Source organism: Epinephelus lanceolatus, chromosome 17, assembly GCF_041903045.1.
Source record: "Epinephelus lanceolatus isolate andai-2023 chromosome 17, ASM4190304v1, whole genome shotgun sequence".
NCBI lineage: Eukaryota > Metazoa > Chordata > Actinopteri > Perciformes > Serranidae > Epinephelus > Epinephelus lanceolatus.
In genome coordinates, this window is record NC_135750.1 from 34529217 (window position 1) to 34554925 (window position 25709).

The following is a 25709-nucleotide window of genomic DNA, read 5'->3' on the forward strand; positions in this document are numbered from 1 at the left end:
ACAGCCCCCTGACAGAGTCAGACTCCTTTAAATCTAAATGATGTATCCTCCATCATGCTCTCTTCCATCCTCTCATCCATCCATCCATATTTTTTTTTCTTTTGTGTATTGTTCCCCTCGCTCATCCACCATTCTCCAGGCAGCCTCGGACCCTGGAGACGCCTGAGTGTCACACTCTTGGCAGGAAGCTCTCTGACAGAGGCAGGTAAGGCATGTACTGTAGGCTCAGCACATGTCAAACTGTAGTATAAGAGGTAATTGACAGGAGCTTGAAATGATATGACCAACTTCAAAATTCTCTTTAAAAAATATGTATTGCTGGTATCTCTTCAATTCCACTCGCCAGTTTGGAAGAAGCCATCTTTTCTTAGGTTAATCTTAAGCTCCATTCGCACAGGATTAACATTAGAGTGAGACGTGGGAATTGATATAATGACTTTGCTCCTCTGTAATGTGACACATTGTTCTGGATGGCATTTTAACCACCCAGAAACCATAGGATATAGCTGTTAAAGACATGGACATTCAGCCTCCCCAGTGGGTGTGGGAGATTTAAAGGAGAGTCGCAGAGGGAGAGATGTGAGATGTGATACTGTGTGATGTGAATTTGAGTTAGTCATACATGAAACATGTATTGATATTGTTCAGTGTGACTTAGATTTTGTGAGGATTGTCTCTGATGTTCATAGCATCTAAAAATCCATATATCCACCTAGAAATCATAGAAAAATACACTTCAGTTTAAGTTTTAAGTCATTCAGTTGTAGTTTTATGTACAACCATAAATCCAGTCTGAATGGGGCTTTGGATTAAAGCAGACAGACACACGATAAACCATGGACTTGTTTTGATAGCTGAAAGGTAAACATTTATTTGTATTTAATTAGCAGTTGGTGCAGGTTTTAAAAATGATTTTAAATGAGTTTATGTATCTTGAGGCATTTAATTCACATTAAGTTCATACCCAGATAAATTCAGCCAAATTACATCAGTGGTATAGTATACTGTAGGTGCTTTGTCTTAAAGCACAGGAACAGCTTAAAGGGACAGCTCACTCCAAAATCAAAAGTACATATTTTATCTCTGACCTGTTGCGCTATTAATCAGTCTAGATTTTTATTTCTCTGCAGCCATGCTGGCAGCTCTTCTAATGTCACCATGCTAACATGCACACAATGGCAATGCTAACATGCCTATGTGTTGGAGGTATAAAGTTTGAGATGTTCGTAGGATGTTATTATACTAACATGTGCTACTTACAGTAGCACTTAATACAAAGTACATTTAGGATGATTGGATGTAATTAGCTTTGAAAGTAGCTTACTGGACAAATTAAAAATTTGACTTGATGGTAGTGTTCCATGAAACGTTATGATAATTGATATTGTGGGGGACATAACTGTCTACCCAATCTAATAGCAATCCATCCAATAGATGTCAAGACATTTCACTTAAATGTCAGATGATTTGGATGATCTTTTATTTATTTGTTTTCTGTTGCTTTTTTCTCTCCATTTTTCCTCGACCCCATCTTTCTTCTCATTTTCGTTCCTGCATGCTGCTGCTTCCACACTATGTTGCGGGGTTTGTATGGCACTCGTGTGACTGTGCGTATGTGTGTACCAGAATCATGCCCACCTCCATCTTAAGGGGCTCCAGAGGAAAGAAGGCCCCACTGCAGCCCCTTGGTAAGGGGATTCCCCTTGAATGAGTGTCCCCCCCATAACCCACTGACACAGAGGCAGATCCCCTTTAATTTACTATAGTTACTGTGGTGGAGAGGGACAAGACAGGACTGCTTTCCCCCTCCCTTCATACGTTTACCTGTTTGTACGTGTGTGTTTGTGTGACCTGTCTTTGCCACATCACTGCCACAGACACCGCTGCTGTTGTGTGTTTGTGTGTTTATTGTCTTTGTGTTGTCTGTGTTGTGTGGACACAACGGTCAGTGTTTAGTCATTTCTGCGCAGATGTGTAAATGTTGTGTTGAGTTTTTTTGGTAAGTGTTAAATGCCCATTTTTTCATATTTTTTGTCTGTTTCAATATTTCTAAAGCAACAGCTGAAAATTATATTGGAATTATTACAGAACTTGTAGATTAGGCAGCAATAATTTTATTTTATTATTTTCTATTATGAGTATAATGGCAGAGCAATGGCCAGTAAAATGATTAATGGGCTTTTTTTTTTTTTCAGTAGAACTGTTGTTGTATACATGTAAAATACAATGATATTCACATTTTTAGATATTTCATACTTAAGAGAATAATGAAAATATTATTTTGTGGAACATGCAGTTGATCTGATTGGAGCAACGTCCCAAAAGACATTGAAACAAAAAGATTTTCTGATAAACCCCTGTATTTTAGTGAGAATGGGTTACAGTGAATGAATGTCTGCAGATATGGTGGGTTTTGTGCTTGAAGGCTTTCACCTTCGCTATGTGTTCTTTCACTGTCTAAACCTTTATTTGCTGCTCTTTCTGCAACAGGATCCCTCACTATCAGCTCCTGAACAAGCTTCACTCTGCTTCACTTTGTGGATATGTTGTTGCTACTGATTTTTCACTAAACTATTGCTCTTCTTTCATTTTCACGACTGATGCTTTTCCTATAGCCACATTCTATCACTTAATTTTTCATGCAATTGTGTTCTTTAGATACATCTTAAGACGAGAAATTTAAAAATGACAGCAGGTTTCCATTGGTCAGTTTTTGTTCCTTCAGGTGAATTTCAATCACTTTTAATGTCAAAATGATACCGACTGAATAGGAAAAACTCAAGAAATGTGAACTCCGACCAGCAAGTGACTGCTGCTGCAGTGTGCACCCTGGATCACAAACCATTTAAAAACTTTAATTTCACGTTCTCTCTTTTTGTATCCCCATTCTTTTTATCCTTGCTTTTGTTCATTCTTCTTCTCTCCCCTCTTTCCATCTCTCCCACCCTCTGGGTGTTTTCCTCTCTGTCATGTTATTTTGTATTAGGGGCCACCTCCAAGGTGGTACGTCTCTTTCCTCCTCAGTGACGTCCTCCTCAGCCCGCAGAGTGAGGCAACTCCCACAGCTTCCCCCCAAGAGCAGCACCGTAGAACAAGGTATGTGCTAATGATTATGTGTGTGTAAAACTGAGTCACGTGTAAGTCAAGTGAGGGATAATTTGTACACTAACAGCATTGGCAAGTAACCGCCATGATGAGTTGTTTCCTGTGCTGATGCAGCACCATTCAGACATTGTTATTATCACAAACCCACATGCCTACATCTTCAGAACGCACATGCTTTATTGTTAAAAGGATACTTTCCCAATTTTCAACCATCTTTGGGTGATTAAGATATGTGTAAATGAAGTCATTTTTGTATGCCCATTACCCCGGTCACAAAGAGTATGGATGCAGATTGAGAGAGAGAAAGAGATACCCCTCTCTTAAAGTCAGACCAAACATTAAAACTAGGTGGTCCTAATCAAATATAAACCAAGATTCTGTATTGCCTATTTCTCACTTAAAATGTCATCGTATCATATTTTATTCTACTGTTTGGCTGTAATATGAGAGTTTCTGAACAGGAAGTGGGTTGCATACTGTTTTCCTGTATTGTCAAAATGGAGGCTGAAAAAACTGAGATCAAACTGTAAAACTAAACAGTGCTGATCAAATATGAACCAATGTTGCATTGCCTATTTCTCACCTTTCAGAAACAAATTTTAAGTTACTATTTAACTGTAATTCAAGATCCTTTATTATCAGCTGGCCATCTTTCTACTGCATAGAGAGGCCAGTTTTATGATAAGACCATTGTTCCAGCAGTGAAATACTTCTGTAAGGGCAAAAATACATAAATCTTGGTTTAAGGAATCCTTTTTTTTTTTTTTTTTGGATTCAAGCAGTCCAGCTAAGAGTTAGCAGGGCATTTCCTCCATCACTCTCTATGATTTATAGCCTGGCATCACCAGACCAATTCGCAAATGTGAATTAGCCTGGAACCTCATAGTTCCTATTCAGTTTCCAAGGGGCGTTATCAACGGCCGCAGATCAAAATGTCTTTGGACACAGTTGGACAGACCTATAACCAGTCAGAGCAACCCAACGCGGCATAACCCTGAGTGACGGACAAATGTAAACAGATGACAGAGTGCAGAGATGAGCTGTGATAGTGTAGCATCAATATATCTGTGAAAGACTCTTACTGTTTTTTCTTTTTTTCATTCAAATTTGGAAGTAGTACTTCAGAGGAAAGTTCTGCAGTCGCTGCTGCCATCTTGGTTGTTTTCATAATGCCTCAACTGCTCTCCTCTTTACTAAATAAAGTTTATATTCACCGTCATGTTCCCTGGCGTAAGAGTGCACAAGCCAAAAATGACATCATCACAGATTTTGCGTAATATGTGAAGGCTCCACATGTTGTCAATCATCCTATCAAATCCGCCACATATTAGATAAATGGCCCAGACGCATCTGACAGAGCAAATAAAGCATGGGCTTTGTGACTTCCTAAAGTATCTGTTGGTTGTCTGGCAACCTCACACTGCTGACAAGACTCTGGGAAGTCACCACTCTCCTTTTTTTTAGCCAAATAACCCCCTGTAAAACTACAAGTTGTTATCTTTTCATACGTCAGTAAAATTATAATGATGTTCAGTAAATTCTTACTCATAGGCTGGTCAGACAAGGATCCTATCTTGAGTGCATTTCCAAAGTTGAGTTGGACACTCTGAGGTTAATTAGTAAAGCAGAAAAATACAAACCTGTAACTGTTGCAGCTACTGAATCCACTGATATATTACACTCGCGATTTGACCTGAACGACCAAGATTAATGAATACAGTCTTGATATTTCATCCAAACTAAAAGGTGACATCAGTGTGTCCAGCTTTTTCAGGACTAAATTTTTAGGCTCTGCAAATAGGGTCACTTTGCAGTGTCTAAATAAGTGCAAGCTTATTGACTGTGTGTGTGTGTGTGTGTGTGTGTGTGTGTGTAGCCCTGGTAGCAGAGGAGTGTGTTCGTCAGCTCCAGATGAGGGTTCATTCCAACCGGGTGTCAGCAGCCCCCACCTCCAGCCAACAGGACCTGGACCGAGCCCTCAAGAACAAACGGGAGGTGGGCCACCACTTCTTTCTTTTTTTTCTTTTTCTTGGCTTCATTTAGCCTGACAGTTCACTTTAAAACCAACTCATCAGGAGAATGGAGGGGGACAATACGTGATCCAGCCAGTGAGCATGGGCCATAATGTTGCTGAAGTGCATTGCAGTGAATTGCATTTACTGTCTAAGAAAGTAATAAATTATGTTACAGTAATGGTGAAGACCACTCAATAAAATGAATTGGTTCCAAGTGGGCAGTCACTCAAGAATGCACCGAACACCTCGAATACAGAAGTGTATAATCCATACTGGCTGGTTTTCCTGTCCCTAACTTACAGAGAACTGACAGTTTAATGGTGATAACCTGACTTTCACACATGCCTACATGCCAGTAGTTTCACTTTTTTGTATGCATAGTGTCAGTGCTGTCATGGTGATGCATTACACTGTCCCCCATCTGACTGAATGTAGAATGATTTAAATCTGACAGTATAGATCATCAGCACAAACTGACTAAAACATCTGAAAGTGTCAGAAACGCTATGGTACGGTTGAAATCATGTAGAAAGTAATAACACGCTATCAAGGCCCAATCATTTTGAGATTTATAATAGTTTTTATATGCTAATGTAAAATCTGAATTGTTAATGTGTGTATAACAGAAAGGGTTTATCTTATATAAGCTTCTGAAACATCTGTTTAAACTTAATATGTTGAAATGTTTTCTTTTCAAAGATGGGAATGTGAAACAGCAATGAAAGGAACTCTCCTTTAAAATTAATAATAATAATAATAATTAATAATAATAACAATACTCTGATAGGACTGAGGTGACTGTCTCATTACAGTCAGTTCAGGTTATGGGATTCCTACAGACCACCATTGTACTTAGACATGAAAATTGTTATTGTATTAATACATTGTACAATATATATGCAATACTTTGCATGTGAACTGGATTAGTAAGATTAGTATTGCAAAAAACACTATTGTGACAACGTTCAACACACCCTAGGAGGAACCAAAACAGGTGTTTTCACTTATTTGCCATGAGTCAGACAGACTGTGCTTGATTGACATCTCCCTGTGTCTCCTACTCAGTTCTTTTTAACAACAGACATTTTGAGTATGCATTGCAGGAAAATCACAGGTCTAACTGATGACATTAAGGCTGGCTCAGTTGGTTTAAATGTTGTAAAAGGTGGTGCTGGAGAGTCAGTTTCAACTTAATTTCCTTCAAAGACATGCCAAAACATCTGCCATGAATAAGACCTATCACTCACCTGTCAGTTACACCTCATTCCAATTAACAGATAGAGTTTTTTAATCTTGTGTGAGTAGACTTAAAATTAAGCAAGGCACTAATTTAATTTTGAATACGTAAAAACACCCGTGAGAATGTGCAGGGCTTTTAAAGCCTTGAGCAACTATTAAACATTTAAGGTCTAGTGTGTAGGATTTAGTGGCACCTAGTGATGAGGTTGCAGATTGCAACCAACTGAAACTCCTCTGTGTGCTAAGCATGTAGGAGAACCATGGTGGCTGACGCAAAAACACGAATGGCCCTGTCAAGAGCCAGTGTTTGGTTTGTTGTTCTGTGCTACTGCAGAACAACATGGCAACCTCCGCGGGAGAGGACCCTTTCCATATGTAGATATAAAGGGCTCATTTTAGGGTAACGAAAACACAGTGATTCTTAATTTCAGGTGATTATAAATTAATGAAAACATAGTGAATATTACCTTCTATTTCTACCACTATATCGTCTTTAATCCGACCCCCTAAACCTTAAAAAAAAACAAAAAAAACACAAGGACACATAAAATATTTTTGCAACATGGAAATTCCAGCCTTGCAAACAGATTTTTCTCTCTGATGTTATGGGCTTATACATTTGGTATGGCTGGTATGATTGTTAGCATTAAGTGCCTTACACAACCAGCAGACGTGGAACAACTTTAGCATTCATTTGCAGACGTGTTTCTTGCCATGTGACGAATGGTAGTCCAATATTCACTTTCCTTTAGCTCTGTTTTGGTCTCCACCAACTTCTGAGGAAACTATCTGTCTCATTAGCTGCTAACTGCTCTACTATGTTCACCAGCTTGTCGCTAACTCTGGCTGAAAAAAGGCTGATGAGAGCACTGAGAGTGAACTTAAACAGTAAAGGTATGGGTCACAAGCCATAACAATGAGCTGAAAGATGCTACAATGCTCTGCAGGTAGCATAGGGGAGCTGCTGAGTCAAGTAATAATCATCTCTGGGTTCTTCACAATGAGCAACCTCTCTCAACCCCACACATTGGTATTTGATCCACTCTTGAAATAGAAATGTTGACTGGTTCATCATTAGTACCTCTCCTGTTAGATTGTTTATTGACCAGTATAATCTCAATGAAGGCTTTTCAGTAACTAATGCTGTATTTACTAGCAACATTTTGTGTAGCAACATGTATTGTGTTTCCTGTAGCTCTACAAGGACCAGAGGAGGAGCAGTGAGAACGTTTCCCATAAGTCCTCAGACAGTGATGTCAGCGACGTGTCAGCCATCTCTCGAACCAGCAGTGCCTCTCGCATCAGTAGCACCAGCTACATGTCCATCCAGTCAGAGAGACCCAGGGGACGCTTTAGGTTAAAAACACACACTCACTCATTTAGACACTAACTTTGCTTTTTTGTATTATTGCTCATGTTTGCTTGTCGAGTAAAGGAATTACGAAGTCACAAGAAATTAACTTTTTGGGTGACATTCAATGCTCAGCAGGGCCATGCGCGCAACGGGTCGCCACATGATGAAGAGCACCAGCGTGAGTGGTGAGATCTACGGCATGGAGCATGCCGATGGCAGCCAATCAGACACAGCGCTCGGGAGCTTGGGAAGCGGGATCAAGAAGCGGCGCTCGAGCCTCAGCCAACGTGTTGTTGCCATCCTGCCATCCAGACGCAGCCGGAGTACCTCGCAACTCAGCCAGACAGGTCAGAGAGCAGTCTGATTGACAGTCTGAGAAATGATCACACAAACGCACAGAGAGAGAAAGAAAGAAAGACACGGTTGTTATACAGCAGTAACAGGCCCACTTATCCTCCCTTGAACTACACGGCACCAACAACCATGCACAGACCCTCAGTGAAGGACTTTAAAGTTGCTGTGTGTATGATTTCATCAGAGAATTACTACCACAATAATTTTGAGACATTAGTGTAATTACTGTAAATAAATAATACCTTCGCCAAGGAGATTGGCAGCCTCTAATGGCATCTAGTCTGTTTTATATTGTGTGGTAATTAATTCTTTGCCTTTGGAAGATGATGGACAAACTAAAAGGCTAATGTAAAATGTCTATCAGTAAAGCTGAAGCAGCACATTATGATTAAAAGACACTTTTCTTAAAGCCACTGAATGCAGACATTTTTATGTGATTATAGAATCTTTCAAATTATTGTGATTACATTTTTGTTGGTAGACAAATGAGACAATCCCAGCTACAATGTCTTTTTTGATACTACCTTTCGTGGGGTGCCAAAGTCAGACATTTTCAAATAGTACACTTAGTGGTTTTAGAGAGTAACAAGCAGGCTAAAAAGGTTTTGCTGCCATTTCCAGTTAAAGTTTCAAGTGTGTTGCACCCCAGTCACACCCATCAGTAATGCTGGTGTGGTCAGTGGATAGTGGACATATTGGGACTGTGTGGTCACTATGGTGCACTGAAAGTACCATGAAATTTTGACCACACACATGATGTGTTTGGGGGTAAATGTGAAATTTAAATTAGTATATAATTTTACAATGAAAACTACGGAAACCCTGAGAGGCAAGGAAAAATAATTGCGGGCAATGTGGCCAAAGGTTCATATCTCCCATTGGAGATATTATCACCTACATATGACAAATTATCCCTTACATACTGTGCATACACCTGATAAACTTAACTGTTGGCAGATTTAACGCCCTCTGTGAGGCCAGATTAAGTATGTGAGTTAAACACCTCACATGCAGGTATCCCACTATTTGAATGGCAGCACCCATGTTAGAAGCGTTGTCTGTTACAACCCCAGTCCCCCATTGTCGTGCTGCATTTTGCAGGAGGTCTGCAATGTTTGCTCCAGTGTGACTTTCGTGTACTGCTCTAGTTTGCGTGAGACAGCAGTCAGCATTTCTCTGTAAGATGATGTGCCATTATAGTCATATATGAATCCACTGACCTCGGGGTCCAGGTGTCACAAGTTAAGGCCACCCTTCCTGCTGTACTCAAAGATTCCTCAACTTTATGGTTCACTTCTCTGTAGAGCTTTGGTACGACTGTATCGGTGAAAAAATATCGGGGCAGAGTCACATACCTGGGTTCCAGTGTTTTTTAGGGCTTGGGGGGGGGGGGACTCCGGGGTTTTTTCGGACCTAATTGCATTGCGGAGTTTTGCACAGCAGCGACCGGATCTTTGCTCTCAAACCACAAAAAAATGTGATGGCACAACAGTCTCCTTCAGTACATTATTCTATGCTTTCTTTTGATTTTCACATTGGCTAGTCATCCTGTTTAATTTGTCTTCTGATTAAATCGGAACCGTTGAAACAAGTTGTAGGAAGCCTCTGCAAGTAATTGGTTGCTGGCAGACACTCTGTGCTGCAATAAAATGGTTAATCAGCAGTGCCGTGCACTGTAGAGCCGATGCGCTGCTGGTTCTGCCGGCCTGAAGAATATAATGTCTATAGCCTTACTGTTGTGTGTACAGCATTTATAGACTGAGCTGAGTAGTGATGCGCCGGTCGACCCGTAACCCGCGGGACCCGCAAATGGACCTGCAGGTCGGGCAGCAGTGATTGTCTGTTAAATCGATCTGTAAATGATATTTTGACATTATTATTATAATCTATTAATCTATAATCTATTACTGTCATGGCATCCAAAGGTACTGATGCGCTGAGTAGGTGACAGTCCGCGGTCCGTTTTCAAAACACACTTGTGTCACACACTCCAAAAGAAACTTGTTGAAACTTTAAACAATAATTTATTGTACAAAACGGGGGAAACAAACGTTGACAAAAACGGTTCCATAATTCATATTAAATTCAAAAGATAACGAAAAAACAGCTACAAGTTAGAGGGAATAGTGATAAACTGGTAAAACTTGGCATTGATCCACAGCCTCAGACAGATGCGCTCAAGCCTGCCGTGCGCACAAACTCAGTTGGTAGGCTATACTATATTTTCACATTTTTAACAATGCAGTTTAAAAGTTTTGATTTTTATTGATAACCTACATTTACCAGCAACAAAAAGACTACATTTAGCTTTAGCTAATATGTAAAACAAAAAGCAAAAACAAAAGTAAATAAAAAAAACGAATATCAAATACCAAATTTTCATAACGAATACCTACCCATAGAAACGAATATTCGAATATCCAAATATTTGGGTACAGCCCTAGTGTTTTTAGCATGTAACAAAAGCCTTTGTTTTAAACAATGCTGTATGGTCGCAGATCTTTGCACATGAAGTAGGTGATGGGATGTGATATTTTCTTAGCTCTCTCAGAGTTGGATTTAGCTTTGTCAAGCTAAGTGTGTCCAGTGTTGGTTGGTTTTTCGACGGAGCAGGTTTAGCATTAGCTTGGCCATCAGCGGCTAACGCAGTCTCTGGGTGGTGGCGTGTGATGTGAGCCCTCATTTCTGTAGTATTTTATGAAATCCAAAATAAGTTGAGACGTTTGATTTAAAAGCCGATGGCATGTTTCTGATTTCTTTCTCTGGCACCTCCATCTTTGTTTTGATGAACTTTCTGCCAAATGTCCCTGACTGAGACCTCTGCTGACCTCACCAGGAAAGAAAACATCAGCACCATCTAGTGGACTGAAAAAGCAATTGATTTTATTATTCTAGTACCATAAGTTGTATTAAAATGTGCATTTGCACATGGTACTTGGTGTCCATGTATTGATACAATATTGCCATACAAAATATCGCGATACTATGCTGTATCGATTTTTTTTCCACCACCTCGATGAGATGCTACCTCCTATATATGGGATGGTATCTCCTACAGACAGGATGTTGTCTCCCTCGTACGAGATATGATCTCCTACGTTAGGGGTGTTTTCCTCTACGTAGACGATATACTTTTAGGCTTGAGTAGGTTGTTTTGAGAATAAGGAAGCTGTGCAGAATGAATTGCTTAGTGCACAATACAAAGGGCTTAAAAACTTCAGCCAGATATAGCATAAACAGAAGGTTTTGCCTTCTCAGTTAACTAATGAAAAGTTTCCACTATAAAACATAAAGGAACTGTGCCGTGGTGCCACCAGCCCTAAACATCTAGTTTCCCACAAAACCCTGATTAGCCTACCGCATGCACTTCAAATACCAGCCAGCAGGTTAGGTTTTGCAAAGCTGTTGTTTCAGCACCAAGGATAGTGCTGCTGTCCATATTAGAGGAGGAGAGAGGAGCCAACATTGCCTGTAAAAAAAAGAAAAAATTGACCCTGCCTTTTAGGGCCTCTTTTGAAAACTCCACAGGGTACCTTTAGTTTTATTGTAATTTCTTTAAACGTTAAATGTAGACTGGAGCTCAGCACCTGATTACAGCTGCAGCTACGGTTTCTTTGTCAAAGACATTGGCAATGAAACTCTTTTGCCTCATGGAGAGACAGTGCAGAAATGCATCATGGGTGCATTTATAAATGGATTTGGTGCATCTTTAGCTATACAGAGGACAAAAAGGACAAAAACACACACTCACATACTGTGAATACACACTTAAATACAGATAGACACCTAGGTCACACTGTTAACACACAAATAGATCTTTTTACCAGTGTATCCAGTGTTGCTGTTGTTTCTGATTATGTTGTTGTTTATTGGCTTTGTTGTTGTTGTGTGTGTTATTTCAGAGGCGGCGGGTAAGGCGGCGGACAGACAGAAAGGTAAAGCAATAGTTAGACAGACAGACAATTTGAAAGGAAGGCAGTCAGACACTGTAAGACAGGTAGAAAGGTTAACTGTACTTTACTTAAGGTGATGCTTCTGAGTATTTATAGGTGCCATAGAGTTACATTGTTGGTGCATGATAAACCAAGCATGGTATTATATTATATAGTATTATATTACATAGCAGGATTAAATAAATTAGGTAGCAGTTGTTAACTGTAACTTCTCTGATGTTTTTCTAATTACATTGAGATATATTGAAAAATAAGTGATTTAATGAAGCATCACAATACACTTTAAAGGGTTTTAAGAGATGCAGATGAAATAGACCAAACCCAGGAAGACAGGGAGTCATAGGAAGAGAGAATGATAGCAAGAGAGAGTTGTAGAATAGCTCTGTTAGGTAGACAAAAGTTCCCAGCACCTCCAGCCCCTCCTGAACTCTGTCTCCGGCACGCTTCCTTACTCCACCCTCCTCTGTCACCATTGTGTTCAGCTCTTCAAGAAGCCTGACTGAAACAAAAATATTTGTCTCAATTGTCTGATTGTTGCAACGTAAGAGCAGGATCTGCATTTTCACATTCACTGCTTTCATTTCACGAACAAAAAGAAACCAAATCTGAAACACTGCTTTTCTTTTTGGGTGGACTGAAATGAAGTCATGTGTTTACGATGAAAAGAGCAGGCTTTAAATAAGATCTGAACTCCCCCTTTAAGTGCAGCTATGCACTGTATGATTTCTTCAACCCTCTGAGCTTTACCTTTACATCCCTGCCGAACATCCAAGATTGGGGTGGATTGACTAAGCCATGCTGTCTTCCTGCAGTGACCTCATCACCAAAATAACAAGACATATTAATTCCTATTTTTACAATATTAGATGTGATTTTCTACACAAAACCTTTTTTTCTAGCGTCCCGAAGATTGCTATATATTTTTCTTTTTATATTTTTAGATATCATTTCTGGATTTTTTATTTTCTACTTTTTTATATCCATGTTTTGAGATGCTGCTGAGGTCACCATGGAATATTAATTTGCATGGGATGGCCTGCATATTGATGAACCTCAGGCCTAAAGTTATCAGGCTTTTCAGAGTTACTACCTTGAACTGATGCAAAACATAGTGCAGTTTCACTTTGAATTATGGGTACATGAGATGCCTGATAACTGGTAACAGTTTTGGTTAAGGTGGCACATAATAAGTTTAATAGTTTAACGCCTCTTTTCTGTGTTTGCCGCAGAAGCATCAGCAGGTAAAAAGTCGAGTAAGGGTGGCAGCAGCAGCATCCAGAGGAGCGTGGAGACAGGCATGGCAGTGGAGTACCCACGAGGAGGGTCAGCCATGAATCGGCAGGCCAGCAGAGAGTCGACTGATGGCAGCATGAACAGCTACAGCTCTGAGGGGAAGTACGTACACACTAGAGGATAGGCCTATATGTGAACACAGAGTGCATTTTACATAGAATATATGAGGAGGGTACTTCAGCACACTGTGAGAACTTCACAAAGAGTCTTGAGATGGTTAGTCTACTAAGCTAACAGCTAAGATGGCATTTTAGCAACTTTAACAACATAGAAAAACAGGAACTTGACAAAAGCCTGTATACAGTCGAAAGGTACTCTCAGGAAGGATTGGAGTGGTGCTTGTGCATTGAAACTCTGTCCTTGGTACCATTATGATAAGTTCAAAGAGGATATGATGATGTCTTAAATTCAGAGTCAAGATAGTCTTTCAGAAGCTACAATTCTAAGCCAATCTGACAAACTTGACTCTTCATGTTGAGCTTCTGTCTTCATCTGGAGGTACGGTCCAGACTGAAATATCTCAGAAACTATGAATTACCATGCAATTCAGTACTCACATTAATGTCCCCCTCAGGATGAATTGTGATAACTTTGGTGATCCTCCAACTTTTCTAGCGCCATCATTTTTAATGTATCCAGTCGTTTAGTTTAAGGCCAAATACCCGTAAAACCAATAGCATCCCATCAGCCTCACCTGTCTCTTTTGTTTAGCGCTAATCAGCAAATGTTTGCATGTTAACATGCTAAACCGAAATGTTTAATATGGTAAATATGACACATGCTTAAAGGAAATGACCACTTTAGAATGAAAATACAGACAGTACTTACTCACCCTCATGCCGACAAGAAGTCCAGTGTAGTTTTTTAATCCATAAAATTTATTCGGGGTATCGAAGGATAACAGCTAGCCGGATTTTTCCATACACTTGAAGTGACTCATGAATAAGAACGTCTCTGAACGTTCTCGAGTCTCGCGCAAGTTGCCATGTAAACACAGCACACCTGCAGGGCAGGCTAACTGACCACGGTTTTTTAATCCACAAAACTTGTTATGGGTATCGGAGGATAACAGCTAGCCAGATTTTTCCATATACTTTAAGTGCATCGAACCCATGTCTAAAATCATTTTGAAAATGTAATAAAACTCTGCTAATGCATTTCAGAAATGTCAGAACGGCTTGTCCATCGTAATCCAAGTGCCCTGAAGCCGTGGCATGCAAAATTGACTTGAAAAGACATAATTTACTCCACTTTTATAGCATAATTTCTCACCGTGGTCAGTTAGCCTGCCCTGCAGGTGTGCTGTGTTTACATGGCAACTTGCGCGAGACTCGAGAACGTTCAGAGACGTTCTTATTCATGAGTCACTTCAAGTGTATGGAAAAATCCGGCTAGCTGTTATCCTTCGATACCCCGAATGAGTTTTATGGATTAAAAAACTACACTGGACTTCTTGTCGGCATGAGGGTGAGTAAGTACTGTCTGTATTTTCATTCTAAAGTGGTCATTTCCTTTAACATGAGAGTGTTTGCATTGCATTAGCATTAAGCTCAAAGCACTGCCAAATATAACCTCACAGAGCTGCTAGCATGGCTGTATAACCCCTCTGATAGGGTTTCTATTTTAATCAATCACTCCAGCTGTCTACACAGACCACGTAACTGCACGACTTTCAACCGTGCTATACATACATTAAAAGCCTATGCCGACTTAGACAGAGGATTGAAGCCGCTGCTACTGCTCACGGATGTATAAAGAGAACTGGATACGGTATAGCCAGTGTATCACCTTATTTTGAAAGTTGTTCCGTGGTGCATGAAGCAAAAAAGTTTGAGTTCCCAAGTATCATGGGGTCCGTAGATTGAGTGCACCAGAGGCTTTCACTGGCTTCCAGTTTAGCCCTTCACAACATCCAATGAGGATGAAGTAATTTAATTGTGGGGCTTCTCTAGACTTTCAAAATGTTATTGGACCAAATGACTCAAATTCTGAAAGTGAAACAAGTCATTTCACGGTCTTAAAGTCTCTTGCACAGTGTAAATCTATGGGAAAAGGCTTTTCGGACCCAGTGGCATCAAGTGATGAACCCAGAAGTTGAAATGCTACACTCTGGCCACGATATAAAATTGGCTTTAAAGGCCCAGACACACTAAACCAACCTCAGAGAAGTAGCAGTGACGAAGGCCCACTGCTGCGGTGCCTGATATTGCGGCCAAAAAAGTTGCACATGAGCACACCACAAAGACTACAGCTGACAGCTCACAGACAGCCAACTGTCGGCTTGGTGTGTCAGGGCCTTAAAACCCAGCGCTGCTTTTGGGGCATGCCTCTGCTCTGATAACATGCTACTCATGCTAAGCCTCCTGTGCAGACGTGGTGTTATTCTTGTTAGACCTCTCTTATGCTAAATCTAGTATTTGTTGGGGGGTAAACAGAAATTTTGAGGAACAAGTCACTGCCGTGCTTTTATTACACCAGTAGGCGACAGGCAGCAAATTGTGACAGCAAGGATCATAACCAATGATACGCAAAAAGAAGACTTTTTGGCTTTTTGGCTTCCATGTGCATGTTTGATTTGTTCACTCCAAAGTCCTGTTTCCTCTTAATACAGTTAGTATTAAAATTGATTATAGAGACCCAAGCAGTTGAATATGCACTGTGCCATGGTATAACGTATAACAGTATAGTGTAGGGTGACAGTAACGTTTGTTTTCCCAAACTTATAATTGCATCTTATGGTATGTGTTGTAAGTGGTGTTGTAGGACCTTATGAATAATTAGTGTGTATGTGCCTGTGTCAGTCTGATCTTCTCAGGTATGCGGTTGGGTGCCGATAGTCAGTTCAGTGATTTCCTGGATGGTTTAGGCCCCGGTCAGCTGGTTGGTCGGCAAACACTGGCCACACCTGCCATGGGTGAGTGATGGCTCCATCAAATCCACTGCACATTCCATACCCAAAATTTCTATATTTGTAATGCAAAAATGAAACTACAAATAGTAGTTGTATTTCACATGTAAAAACAGAGGACTACCATTGTACTTGCCCTTTTTGTTAATGTGTATATACTGTATATGCTGTGTACATGCTGCTTTCAGAATGTAGAGAAGAGCTAAAATGTGTATATATATGTGTATATATTGAGATCAGGATCAAAACTTTTAAGTAGCTTTATGATAATCGTACAATAATTGGTGTAACTGTGGTTTGTATGTGTGTTTGATTATGTCTCCTACACAAACAGGTGATGTTCAGATCGGTTTGATGGATAAGAAAGGCCAGCTGGAGGTGGAGGTGATCAGGGCACGAGGCCTTACCCCCAAACCAGGCTCCAAATCCCTCCCAGGTAAAACACACACACAAACCTTAAATACAGCACGTCAAACTCAGCTCAACAAATCAACAAATATTCTACCTTTCTCATCTTCTTCCTCCTCCCTACTCCTTATGCTTTGCCCGTCTCCCTTTGTCATCTCCTCCATCATAATATCCACCCTCCGTTTCTTTCTTTTTACTCCCATTTAACTCCATCCCTCCATCCCCAGCTCCCTATGTCAAGGTGTACTTGCTGGATAATGGAACTTGTAAAGCCAAAAAGAAAACCAAGATTGCACGAAAGACCCTAGAGCCGCTCTACCAGCAGCACCTGCTTTTCGAAGAGAGTCCCCAGGGCAAGGTGCTTCAGGTAATCTTCTGTGTGTATGTTCAGTGTGTGTATATGTGTGTGTGGGAGGTTGTACCCAGTAATACTTGGGTGTCAAATAGACTCAACGACCAACTGTCACTAACTTTGTAATGACAGTGTTAATGAAATAATTTAAATAGAAACTTATTTTGATTGATGGCAGGCAGTAGAGAAAGCTTTTAGGTCATGGTTTAATTAACAGAAAATGACCACATCATAGTTTAATTTTCTACATGCCAGAAATACAAACTTAAGTCGATAGACTTGAAACGTAACTGCTACGAAAATTTCACTTAAATTTATTTGTTTATTTAACAGGGACAGTGCACAGCTCTCAGCCGTACCAGAGTTAGCTACTAGCTAATTTTCATCTGTAGTCCCCTAGAATTTGATACTCGAAAACAATTCAGTCTCAGGTTTTGACCTAAAATTAAAATTCTTGGGCAATAAAAAAGAAGACAAGCAGACTTTGCATTGATCTGCATCTTGAATATTGAATCATTAGCCATTTGCATTGAAATATCTCAGCTATGTAAATCATTTTAATGAGGAAAATGCCATGATATTGCGTCTGCATTCAGATGCCTGAAAGACTTGAAAATGACTTGCCGTTTACTCGTGAAGACTTGCGTCATGTTTGGATTTACACTCTAGGACTTGAATCTTGCCTTAGACTCATTGACTTAATGACTTAAAACTTGACTTGTCTTGACTATTTCAGACTTACTTGGACTTGTATCATATTACTAGACATTTGACTTGTACTTGTCTTAAAATATTTGATACTTGACTAGTACTTGTCTTGAATGACATAAATTTGACTCAAATTTGTCGAGATTGAGTTGTTTTGAATTACTTGAGACTTGTCTGGATTTTTGTCGGACTTGACGTGGAGCTGTCTGAAAAAGACTTCTATCATGACTTGAGACTTGAATTGAACTTGTCTCAAAGACTTGAGACTTGATTTGGGCTCGTTTTGAATGAATTGACACTTTATTTGGACTTTAGGGTCCGATTTGACTTGGACTTTTCTTAAAAGACTTTCAATCAGACTAGAACTTATTTTAAAATACTTGCAACTTGTCCAGGACTTGTCTGAAAAGACTTGAGACTCAATATGAACTTGTTTGGAATTACTTAAAATTTGACTTAGACTTGTCTCAGATTACTTGAGAGTGACATGGCCTTGTCTTACAAATTAAGACTTGACCTGGATTTTTCTTAAATGATTGAAACTTGACTGAGCTGTCTTAAATTACTTGAGACTTGTCTCAAGAAACGTCAGGTTTGACTTAGACTTGTCGGAAAAGACTTTTGATTTGATCATCATAAATCATAATGTGCATGTCTTTCTCAGTGCCTCCTAGTTTAACTCATCTGTACCATCTTCTCCTCTAGGTGATAGTATGGGGCGACTATGGACGATTGGACCACAAATGTTTCATGGGTGTAGCACAGATCTTATTGGAGGAGCTGGACCTCTCAAGCACGGTGATTGGCTGGTACAAACTGTTTCCGCCGTCCTCATTGGTGGACCCTACATTAGCTCCGCTCACGCGGCTGGCGTCTCAGACGTCATTGGACAGCTCAGGACCGCCACCAGGCGTTCGGTCCTAGTGACCGAGTGACGACCGCAAATCCCCCAATATCCCTTAAATGACAAAATAATGGACCACAGCTACTGGACCAGAACTGAGCAGAGGGCGAGAACACGCCCCGAGGACAACAACGACAAGCCCTCGGTCAACCAATGAAAAGCCAGACGGAGCGACAGGGAACGAGAGAGAGAAAGAGAGAGAGGGAGAGACAGAACTAGCCAATCAAAGCTTAGCTGGAGTCTGACAATCACGTCTCACGCCTTCCCTCTTCCTCCTCCGTATGCCTTTTTGTTTTCAAAGCTTTGCTTTCTTTGTTTTGTCCTCTGAGCTGCAGCAGTGGAGGTTTCTGTCCAGCATTCTTCACTCCTTGCTACTGTTTTTCTTTCTTTCTTTTCTCCCTACCTCCTTGTTCAGCCCCTATCAGAGCACCCGATCAAAGTGGAGTTCTCCACTCAGTAGCCCTCCAGCCAATCAGAGTAGAGATTGCTGCTAGGCCACAAGGACGAGTGGTGTAAACAATGTGTGGGAGTTAGTGAGTAGCAAACTGAGGCATCTTCATTCAGCTGTACTGTCACATAGAGGTTGGCTGTTGTGTCTGTTACCATAGTAACAGTGTGGTCGTAAATGAGCACGAGGGGCAGCGGTTTGGCACGGTTTGGCAATCTCTCGATGAAGGGAGCCTGCAAGCGCAAGTGCACATTCTTAGCCTTGATGTGAAATATGAAAGCAAGCACAAGGAAAGCTTGACTCCTTTATTAAGACAAAGGAAAATAAAAGTTTTGCTGTTCGTCTAAACAAAGAGGAAAGAAAATAGAGGCCAAATTGACTATTTGCTTTTATTTTTTTCATTCAGAATCATTTTTTCTGTCTTTGTTTTGCCTAGAGTTCAGAATGGTACCATAAGGTGCAGACTCCCTCTGTGTATGTTTGGTTTTCGAGCGACGGTGCGCCAAAGGCCGATGACAAAGGTCAGGTCACATTCGCCCGAACACCCTTTGCCCAACCCTCACCCCCACCCCCGGTCTCCTCCCCTTCCCGACCCCTCAAACTCCCCCTGTAGGAGGGAGCAGCATGACTCGGGGACGCCCTGCCCCGGCCCCAAGCTGCATGCACGTTTCTTTTGTTCCGTTTGTTTCGTTTTTTGTTTTGTTCTCTACTTTTTTGTAAAATAGAAGACGAGACAAATTAAACGAACAATTCTCAAAAAAACGAAAACAGAAAAAAAGACTAGACTATGTGTGTTAGTTCCACATACTTTTAGGCCAGCTTGTATGTTGCATGTTCTTGTACAGTTTGCTCGTACTGAATATGAATACAAACCGAGAAAAGCCAAGCCATCCCCGCCCCCTAACAGGAGCAAACCAACGGGGGGGGGAATCAAACTCAGCCCAGGCCACGCCTTCCACTCTGGGTCTAAATATCCATATTAGGAAGTCTCCGAAAAAAAAAATCTCTTTGTTTCAGTTTTTTCTTTGAACCCTTTGACAAACAGTGCTGTTCTGTAGTACTGAGCATACTCGAGCCCCTGGCGTATCTGAGGGTGTAGGTGTCTAAACTGTAGTTTACGACAGTCGGGGCTAGAGACAGAGATAGAGAATGTGTGTATAACAGCTAAATGTATATGAAGTATAATTATGAGTTTGACAGAAGTTTTAAAGATATAGATATATGAATATAAAAAGAGTGTATCTGACTGTACACCCGTCACTGACACACACACGCACACCTTGTACATACAAACCAGGATGAGCGGCTTGAACTTAAGTTATGAACAAACAAAACATCGCTGACACACAAACATTCCTGGTCTTGTTGAAGGGAATTTGCGTCCTGTGGATGTGCTCGAGCCGCTGAGCGGCGCTGAGCCACAAGGGGGCGATAATAGGCCTTTATTTTTGTCCCAGTTGCAGAAAAACAAGCAGAACCAATTGGAGCAAAGTTTACTTTCTTCTCCTTAAATCCCCCTTTCCCTTGTTTATTACTATTGGTTTGGACTGGACTTCTAAAGCCAATGAGAAATCTGATTTTGCAGACATATTTTGCGGATGTTTCTGTTGAAACCCTTGGCGGTGTGGCCGACTGCCCTTTCCTTTGTCAGTATTACTCCAGGAATACTGATTGTTTACAGCCCATGGCTCCCCACTCCCAAACCACGATTTTAGACGAAAGACTAAGTATTCACTGCAACAGTTCTTGTTTGTATAACAGATGTGGCTCTACTGATGTGTATGTTTTATATTCAAGAGTTCATTTTTATTATTTACAAATAAAAGACTGTGTGGAAGAAGATCATGGCTTTTTCGAATGGAGTGGTCTCAAATTATTGTGGTGCTTGTGACCTCAGAGCTGTATTGACATGTGAATGTGATGTGATAGTTTATTTTTCACTGTTGCACATAAACAGAAAAAGCCTGAACAATGCAAAGTAAACCTTTTACCTTTATATAAAATAAGCACTTGCTATATTCCAGCTTTTTCTTGGATCCATCACCTTGAAGAATGAAGGTAAGAGACGAGCTGCTGTGAAAGACAGTTAGTAAAAAATCCTGCCTTGTCCCACCAATGAAGCCTGTTAAAAATAGTTTTGTGTCCATGGGATTAGCGTGTTAGCAGGCCAAAATATCATGGCTGAACCCCACATGTACAAGTCATAAGCAAGTCCCAAGTCAAAACCTTGAAATCTCAAGCAAGTTCTAAGTTACTGTGGTGAGAATTAAGCAAGTCAACTTGAATCCCTGCAATAAGTCAATCAAGGCAAGTCAAGTCATTGCTCAGGTCAAGCAAGTCACTAGTCAGGTCATATGAAATTATGTTGATCTGGTCTGACGTTAGCTTTCTAGCTAGCAAATAATATACAGTCTATGGTAATATATGGGCTAGCTTTCTAGCTAACGTCTGACTAACACTGACAAAAGACTCAACTTTGACTTATTCATAACTTCAGTGTTGACTTACACTTGGGACAAATGACTTGACTTTTAATTTGCCTAATTGTATTTGTCTAGATGTAGATAAGTTAGGGTTTGTTTTTGAAAGATGTTAGTGTTTTAGCTAATGTCTGACTAGCTAACATGTCAGCTAAAATAACACATTCACATAGGCTATCATAGGCTAAGTTGGATATTAAGGTGCTCGTGTCACTGATATTTGAGCTGCACACCTGGTATATTGCTGATCTCTTTTACCACTGTCACAGACAACATAATCCTTGAATCTAAATTTTATTATTTTTGGACTAGCTGATAGCTGCCTCATGTGTTGGCCCCTGCTGGTCTGCTGGGTTCTAGGAACTTATAGGCTGACCAAACGTTCTCTTTTGCCCGGACATGTCCACTTTTCACGTTCTGTCCGGGGCGTCCGGGGGGTTTTTATAAACTGATGATAATGTACGGTTTTCTGTGTGTTTGTGTGTGTGGGTTAGAGTGCGGCACAGGCCGCATATTTCTGTCCAAACCTGAACCGAGTCCGACATTATTTAATGACCAAAGCACTGAGTTTGTGTCACACAGTTGTTACGGTTACAGGCTATTTAACAGGCCGGGCGTGCTCAGCGGAGAGGGAGACCTCTGTGTTTGAGACAGAAGCGGGAGGCGGGAGGTCCGACGCTTCCAGCGAGGGGAGAGGGAGAAATAAAACAAAATAAGATAAGATAGGAAAAACCTGTCTCCCTCTTTTATTTTATTTTCAGCGTTTAATCAAGGCGGAGGCGGGCGGCTGGAGGTCCGAGACTTCCAGCGAGGAGAGAGGTAGAAACAAACAGCCAATGTGTGTCTGTGTGTGTTATGTTCAGGTGTTGTCACGTAAATAACAGTGCCCAAGCAATAAACAGGACAGACAATAGGATTTTATTTATTTTTACACTACATTTTCACTGAAAGCTGACCGAATCCGACCCGAGCCCGAATACAATTTATAGCTACATTTTTGACCAAACCGGCCCAACCCGTCGGGTACCGTTGGGCTCAGATTGCCACACTCTAGTGTGTGTATGTGTCCCATATTGGGGCCTATCTGAATTTCTGTCTTTGAGAGATATTATTTCTTAATATAACTGAATTTTCTATCCATACATATACATTTTAAATATGTTAAAATGATAAGGCATCTTTGAGTAAGCTGCGAGTATCATTTAAGTAGGCTATGTCGTGGCCGGCCGAGTGTCCTCTTTTTTGGAAATCAAAATATGGTCACCCTGTTAGGTTGCCAGGTTTGCAATCATTGCACCAGAAATCACCCAATCATGTTTCAAAAACAAAACATAACTAAATATCAAGAAAATTGCAAATATTTAATAAAACAGTCAAGTCTTTTGATGCCATTAGTCTAAATCTCAAGTCCTTGAATTTGCGACTTAGGTGTGAAGCCATGTGGCACCAGCCCCCCACCTCTAGTATGTAGAAAATTAAAAAATATTATAATGCATAGGCAGGCACTAGATGTTTGCAGAAGGCCCAGTACACATACAGATTTTATTTGCTCACTTTATCATTAGTGTTATGTCATTTAGCCACATACTGAGGGTAAGAATGTGGACACATCATGGTAAGTATTATTACTATGAAGTTATACAATGAAAGATACTTATCTGATGGTGGTTAAATGTTACATAACTGACTATAGATGATAATTTAGGTTTTTGAAAAATATTGACCACCACACTGTGTGTGAGTCCTTGATCATTTTAGGTTTTTCAGTATGGGCTGATCCTACCAATCTTCATCCCAGGCTACTGCTGCCACCCTGTGGCATGACAAGGGTTGACTTATTGTTTAAGATACATTCTTGTACAGTGTTTTTTCCACTCTACATACTTCCCAGGCAAAGAAACATATGTTTAATATTTGTATCCACAACTGTGTAATTTCAGACATTTTTCCTAATAATTCAACTCACATTAGTGATTGTGAATGAAATCACCTCCTCACATTACTTTACAAAGAAAAAAGAGACCAAATATAATTTTGTTGGCTCACATTTACTGTTTTTACTTCTGGCATACAACAGATAAAAGGACAAATGGCATCTAACAGACAAGTGTGACTGATACATGGTACATGCTAACATAGGGGAGCAACATGGATCACCCTAATAAAAGAACTCCTCAGGCACATGAATGGTAAAATGATTAGTTAATATTTTATCTGAGACTCATTTACTGCTTAACAGAACTTGAAGCAGGGATGGAAAAGTAATGGACTTCATCTTCATGCAGGTAAAGCCAATGGGAAAATGTCATTCAAACATGTTTTATTTACCGTAATTGGTTTGGGTAGGTGTAAATGTGTAGCAACACAGTCACTTAAGTGTTGTGGATCAGTCATTATTCTTATTATATAAAAAATGGCTATTTATGTGTGTGTTTTTTTGCTGTATTTTATTTGTCCCTGGGCCAGATTTTGGACAATCAGCCCAGCTACATTTTTGATTTGATACTGATCTAATATGACCTTCAAATATAAATGACACATAAATACCCATTTTAATGAAATGTCTCATGTTATAAGATATATTTTATGTTTTGTTTTTTTTTGTTTGTTTGTTTTCCCCATTAAAAAAAAAGTTCACCTGTCCCTTGGGGTTACTTTCTTTTCCACCACACTGTGGAAAATGTAAATTCGGGGAGTTTGTTTTAAGAGTTTGTAGACTTGTCATGTGACAGGAGAGCTGTGGCTGGAGGACAGTTAGCTCAGTGGAGGGAACTGAAATAAGACGAAGTCCAGGTAAATTTTTGTTAAATCGAGAATATGTTTATTAGCTGTCATTTCCAAACAGCTCATGTTTCCTTTGAATGCACAAATAATAAGATTTTTTTTTATTGTGTATATTGTGCAAATGTAATGCTCGTGCTAAAATGGACAACAGCAAGCTAACATTTCATGAGATTTTTTTTAACAAAATGTAATTTCCACAACAGTCATTTCCATCACTTTATTTATTGTATTGGAAAAGAAACATATGCTGAATATGACAATGCCAGTTTCATGTTACTGAAAATATTGTATCATTGTGTACATTTCTCTAAACGTGTCAGATTTTGTAAAATGTTCCAGACCAAAATGGACTACAGGTAAAGAATGAACCATGAATAATAATAAATAGATCCTTTCTAAAAAAGTGATTATTCATACATTAGTTAACCACCTGAACTTACATGGTGCATTTCTGCCACTGTGGAAAAAGCCCCTTACATTGACTCTGATTCAGCCAGTCATACGCACACTCATAAGGCTCTGGCTTGGCCATGAGGAGCAACCAGAGGGTCTCGACTCACTTTAACATGTGGACAGCAGGGGATGGGGATCAAACCACTAACCCAAACGGCCCACATCAAGGCAGAGGTGAGTCCTGCTTATCAGGATGTGTTGTAGCCATTCAGAGAGTCTCAGTGTTTGTTTTATGAACAGTTCTAACAATTTTTGCTTAATATAAGAGAGAACTGTTTTCCTCAGTAAGAAAGTCTTTAAACTATAATTTTTATTGGCTACATGCTGATTGGTATTGACATGTGACAATGTAACTACTTTGTGAATGCTCTAATAGATATGTAAAATATACACAGTCAAACTTTGACTTTATTGTCACAAAAGGGAATATAATCCTGACATGAATATACGATACATAAAACATAATAATATTCATAAAACACATAATAAAAACAAATAAAATCTAATGTACATCAATGACAGCAGCTCTGTAGTCTGTTCAGAGCAGAGCAGCTCGGACTCTCCACAAAGAGGAGAAACATTTTTAGCTCTTCAGTGCCATCTTGTGGTGAGCTGTATGAACTGAATTAGTTGGTAAAACCAGTGGAAGCTTTAAAAATCAGTCTCATTCCCCCCTCTCAGTTTGATATTACTCTATAGGTGTGACAGGTAATACACTGAGTTGACAAATCAGTTAGAGAGTGAACTAGTAATATATAGAAATAAATAGAATGACAAGTCAGACAATAAAGTCTGAAAACTGAACATTAAATTATGAAAGTTCAGGATGTGTAAAAAAGCAGGCTTTTCCTAAAGTGCATGTATGTTATTTTTTTTAAATGGAGGTCATGAATGGATTCTTGAATGGGCCTATCAGGCACAGGACCAAGGGCCCAAAGCGTCAGGGGCCCC

General features: G+C 40.0%; 1 protein-coding gene across 14 annotated transcripts in view; it reads left to right on the plus strand.

The window, feature by feature from the left end:
- Window positions 1–20881, plus strand: part of rims1a (regulating synaptic membrane exocytosis 1a) — a 132478-nt gene extending 111597 nt beyond the window's left edge. For 7 of the 14 annotated variants that reach the window (XM_078176205.1, XM_033613544.2, XM_033613547.2 and 4 more), the window contains 10 exons: window positions 2987–3096; window positions 4982–5100; window positions 7555–7715; window positions 7846–8060; window positions 11970–12002; window positions 13250–13415; window positions 16115–16227; window positions 16556–16657; window positions 16857–16996; window positions 18395–20881. In XM_078176205.1, coding sequence (XP_078032331.1) covers window positions 2987–3096; window positions 4982–5100; window positions 7555–7715; window positions 7846–8060; window positions 11970–12002; window positions 13250–13415; window positions 16115–16227; window positions 16556–16657; window positions 16857–16996; window positions 18395–18613 — 1378 coding nt within the window. In that variant the 3' untranslated portion in view covers window positions 18614–20881. Of the gene's footprint in view, window positions 1–139; window positions 206–2986; window positions 3097–4981; window positions 5101–7554; window positions 7716–7845; window positions 8061–11969; window positions 12003–13249; window positions 13416–16114; window positions 16228–16555; window positions 16658–16856; window positions 16997–18394 lie in introns of all 14 variants that reach the window. The other 7 variants (XM_033613542.2, XM_033613545.2, XM_078176207.1 and 4 more) reach the window with 3 other exon arrangements.
- The last annotated feature ends 4828 nt before the right edge of the window (window positions 20882–25709 follow it).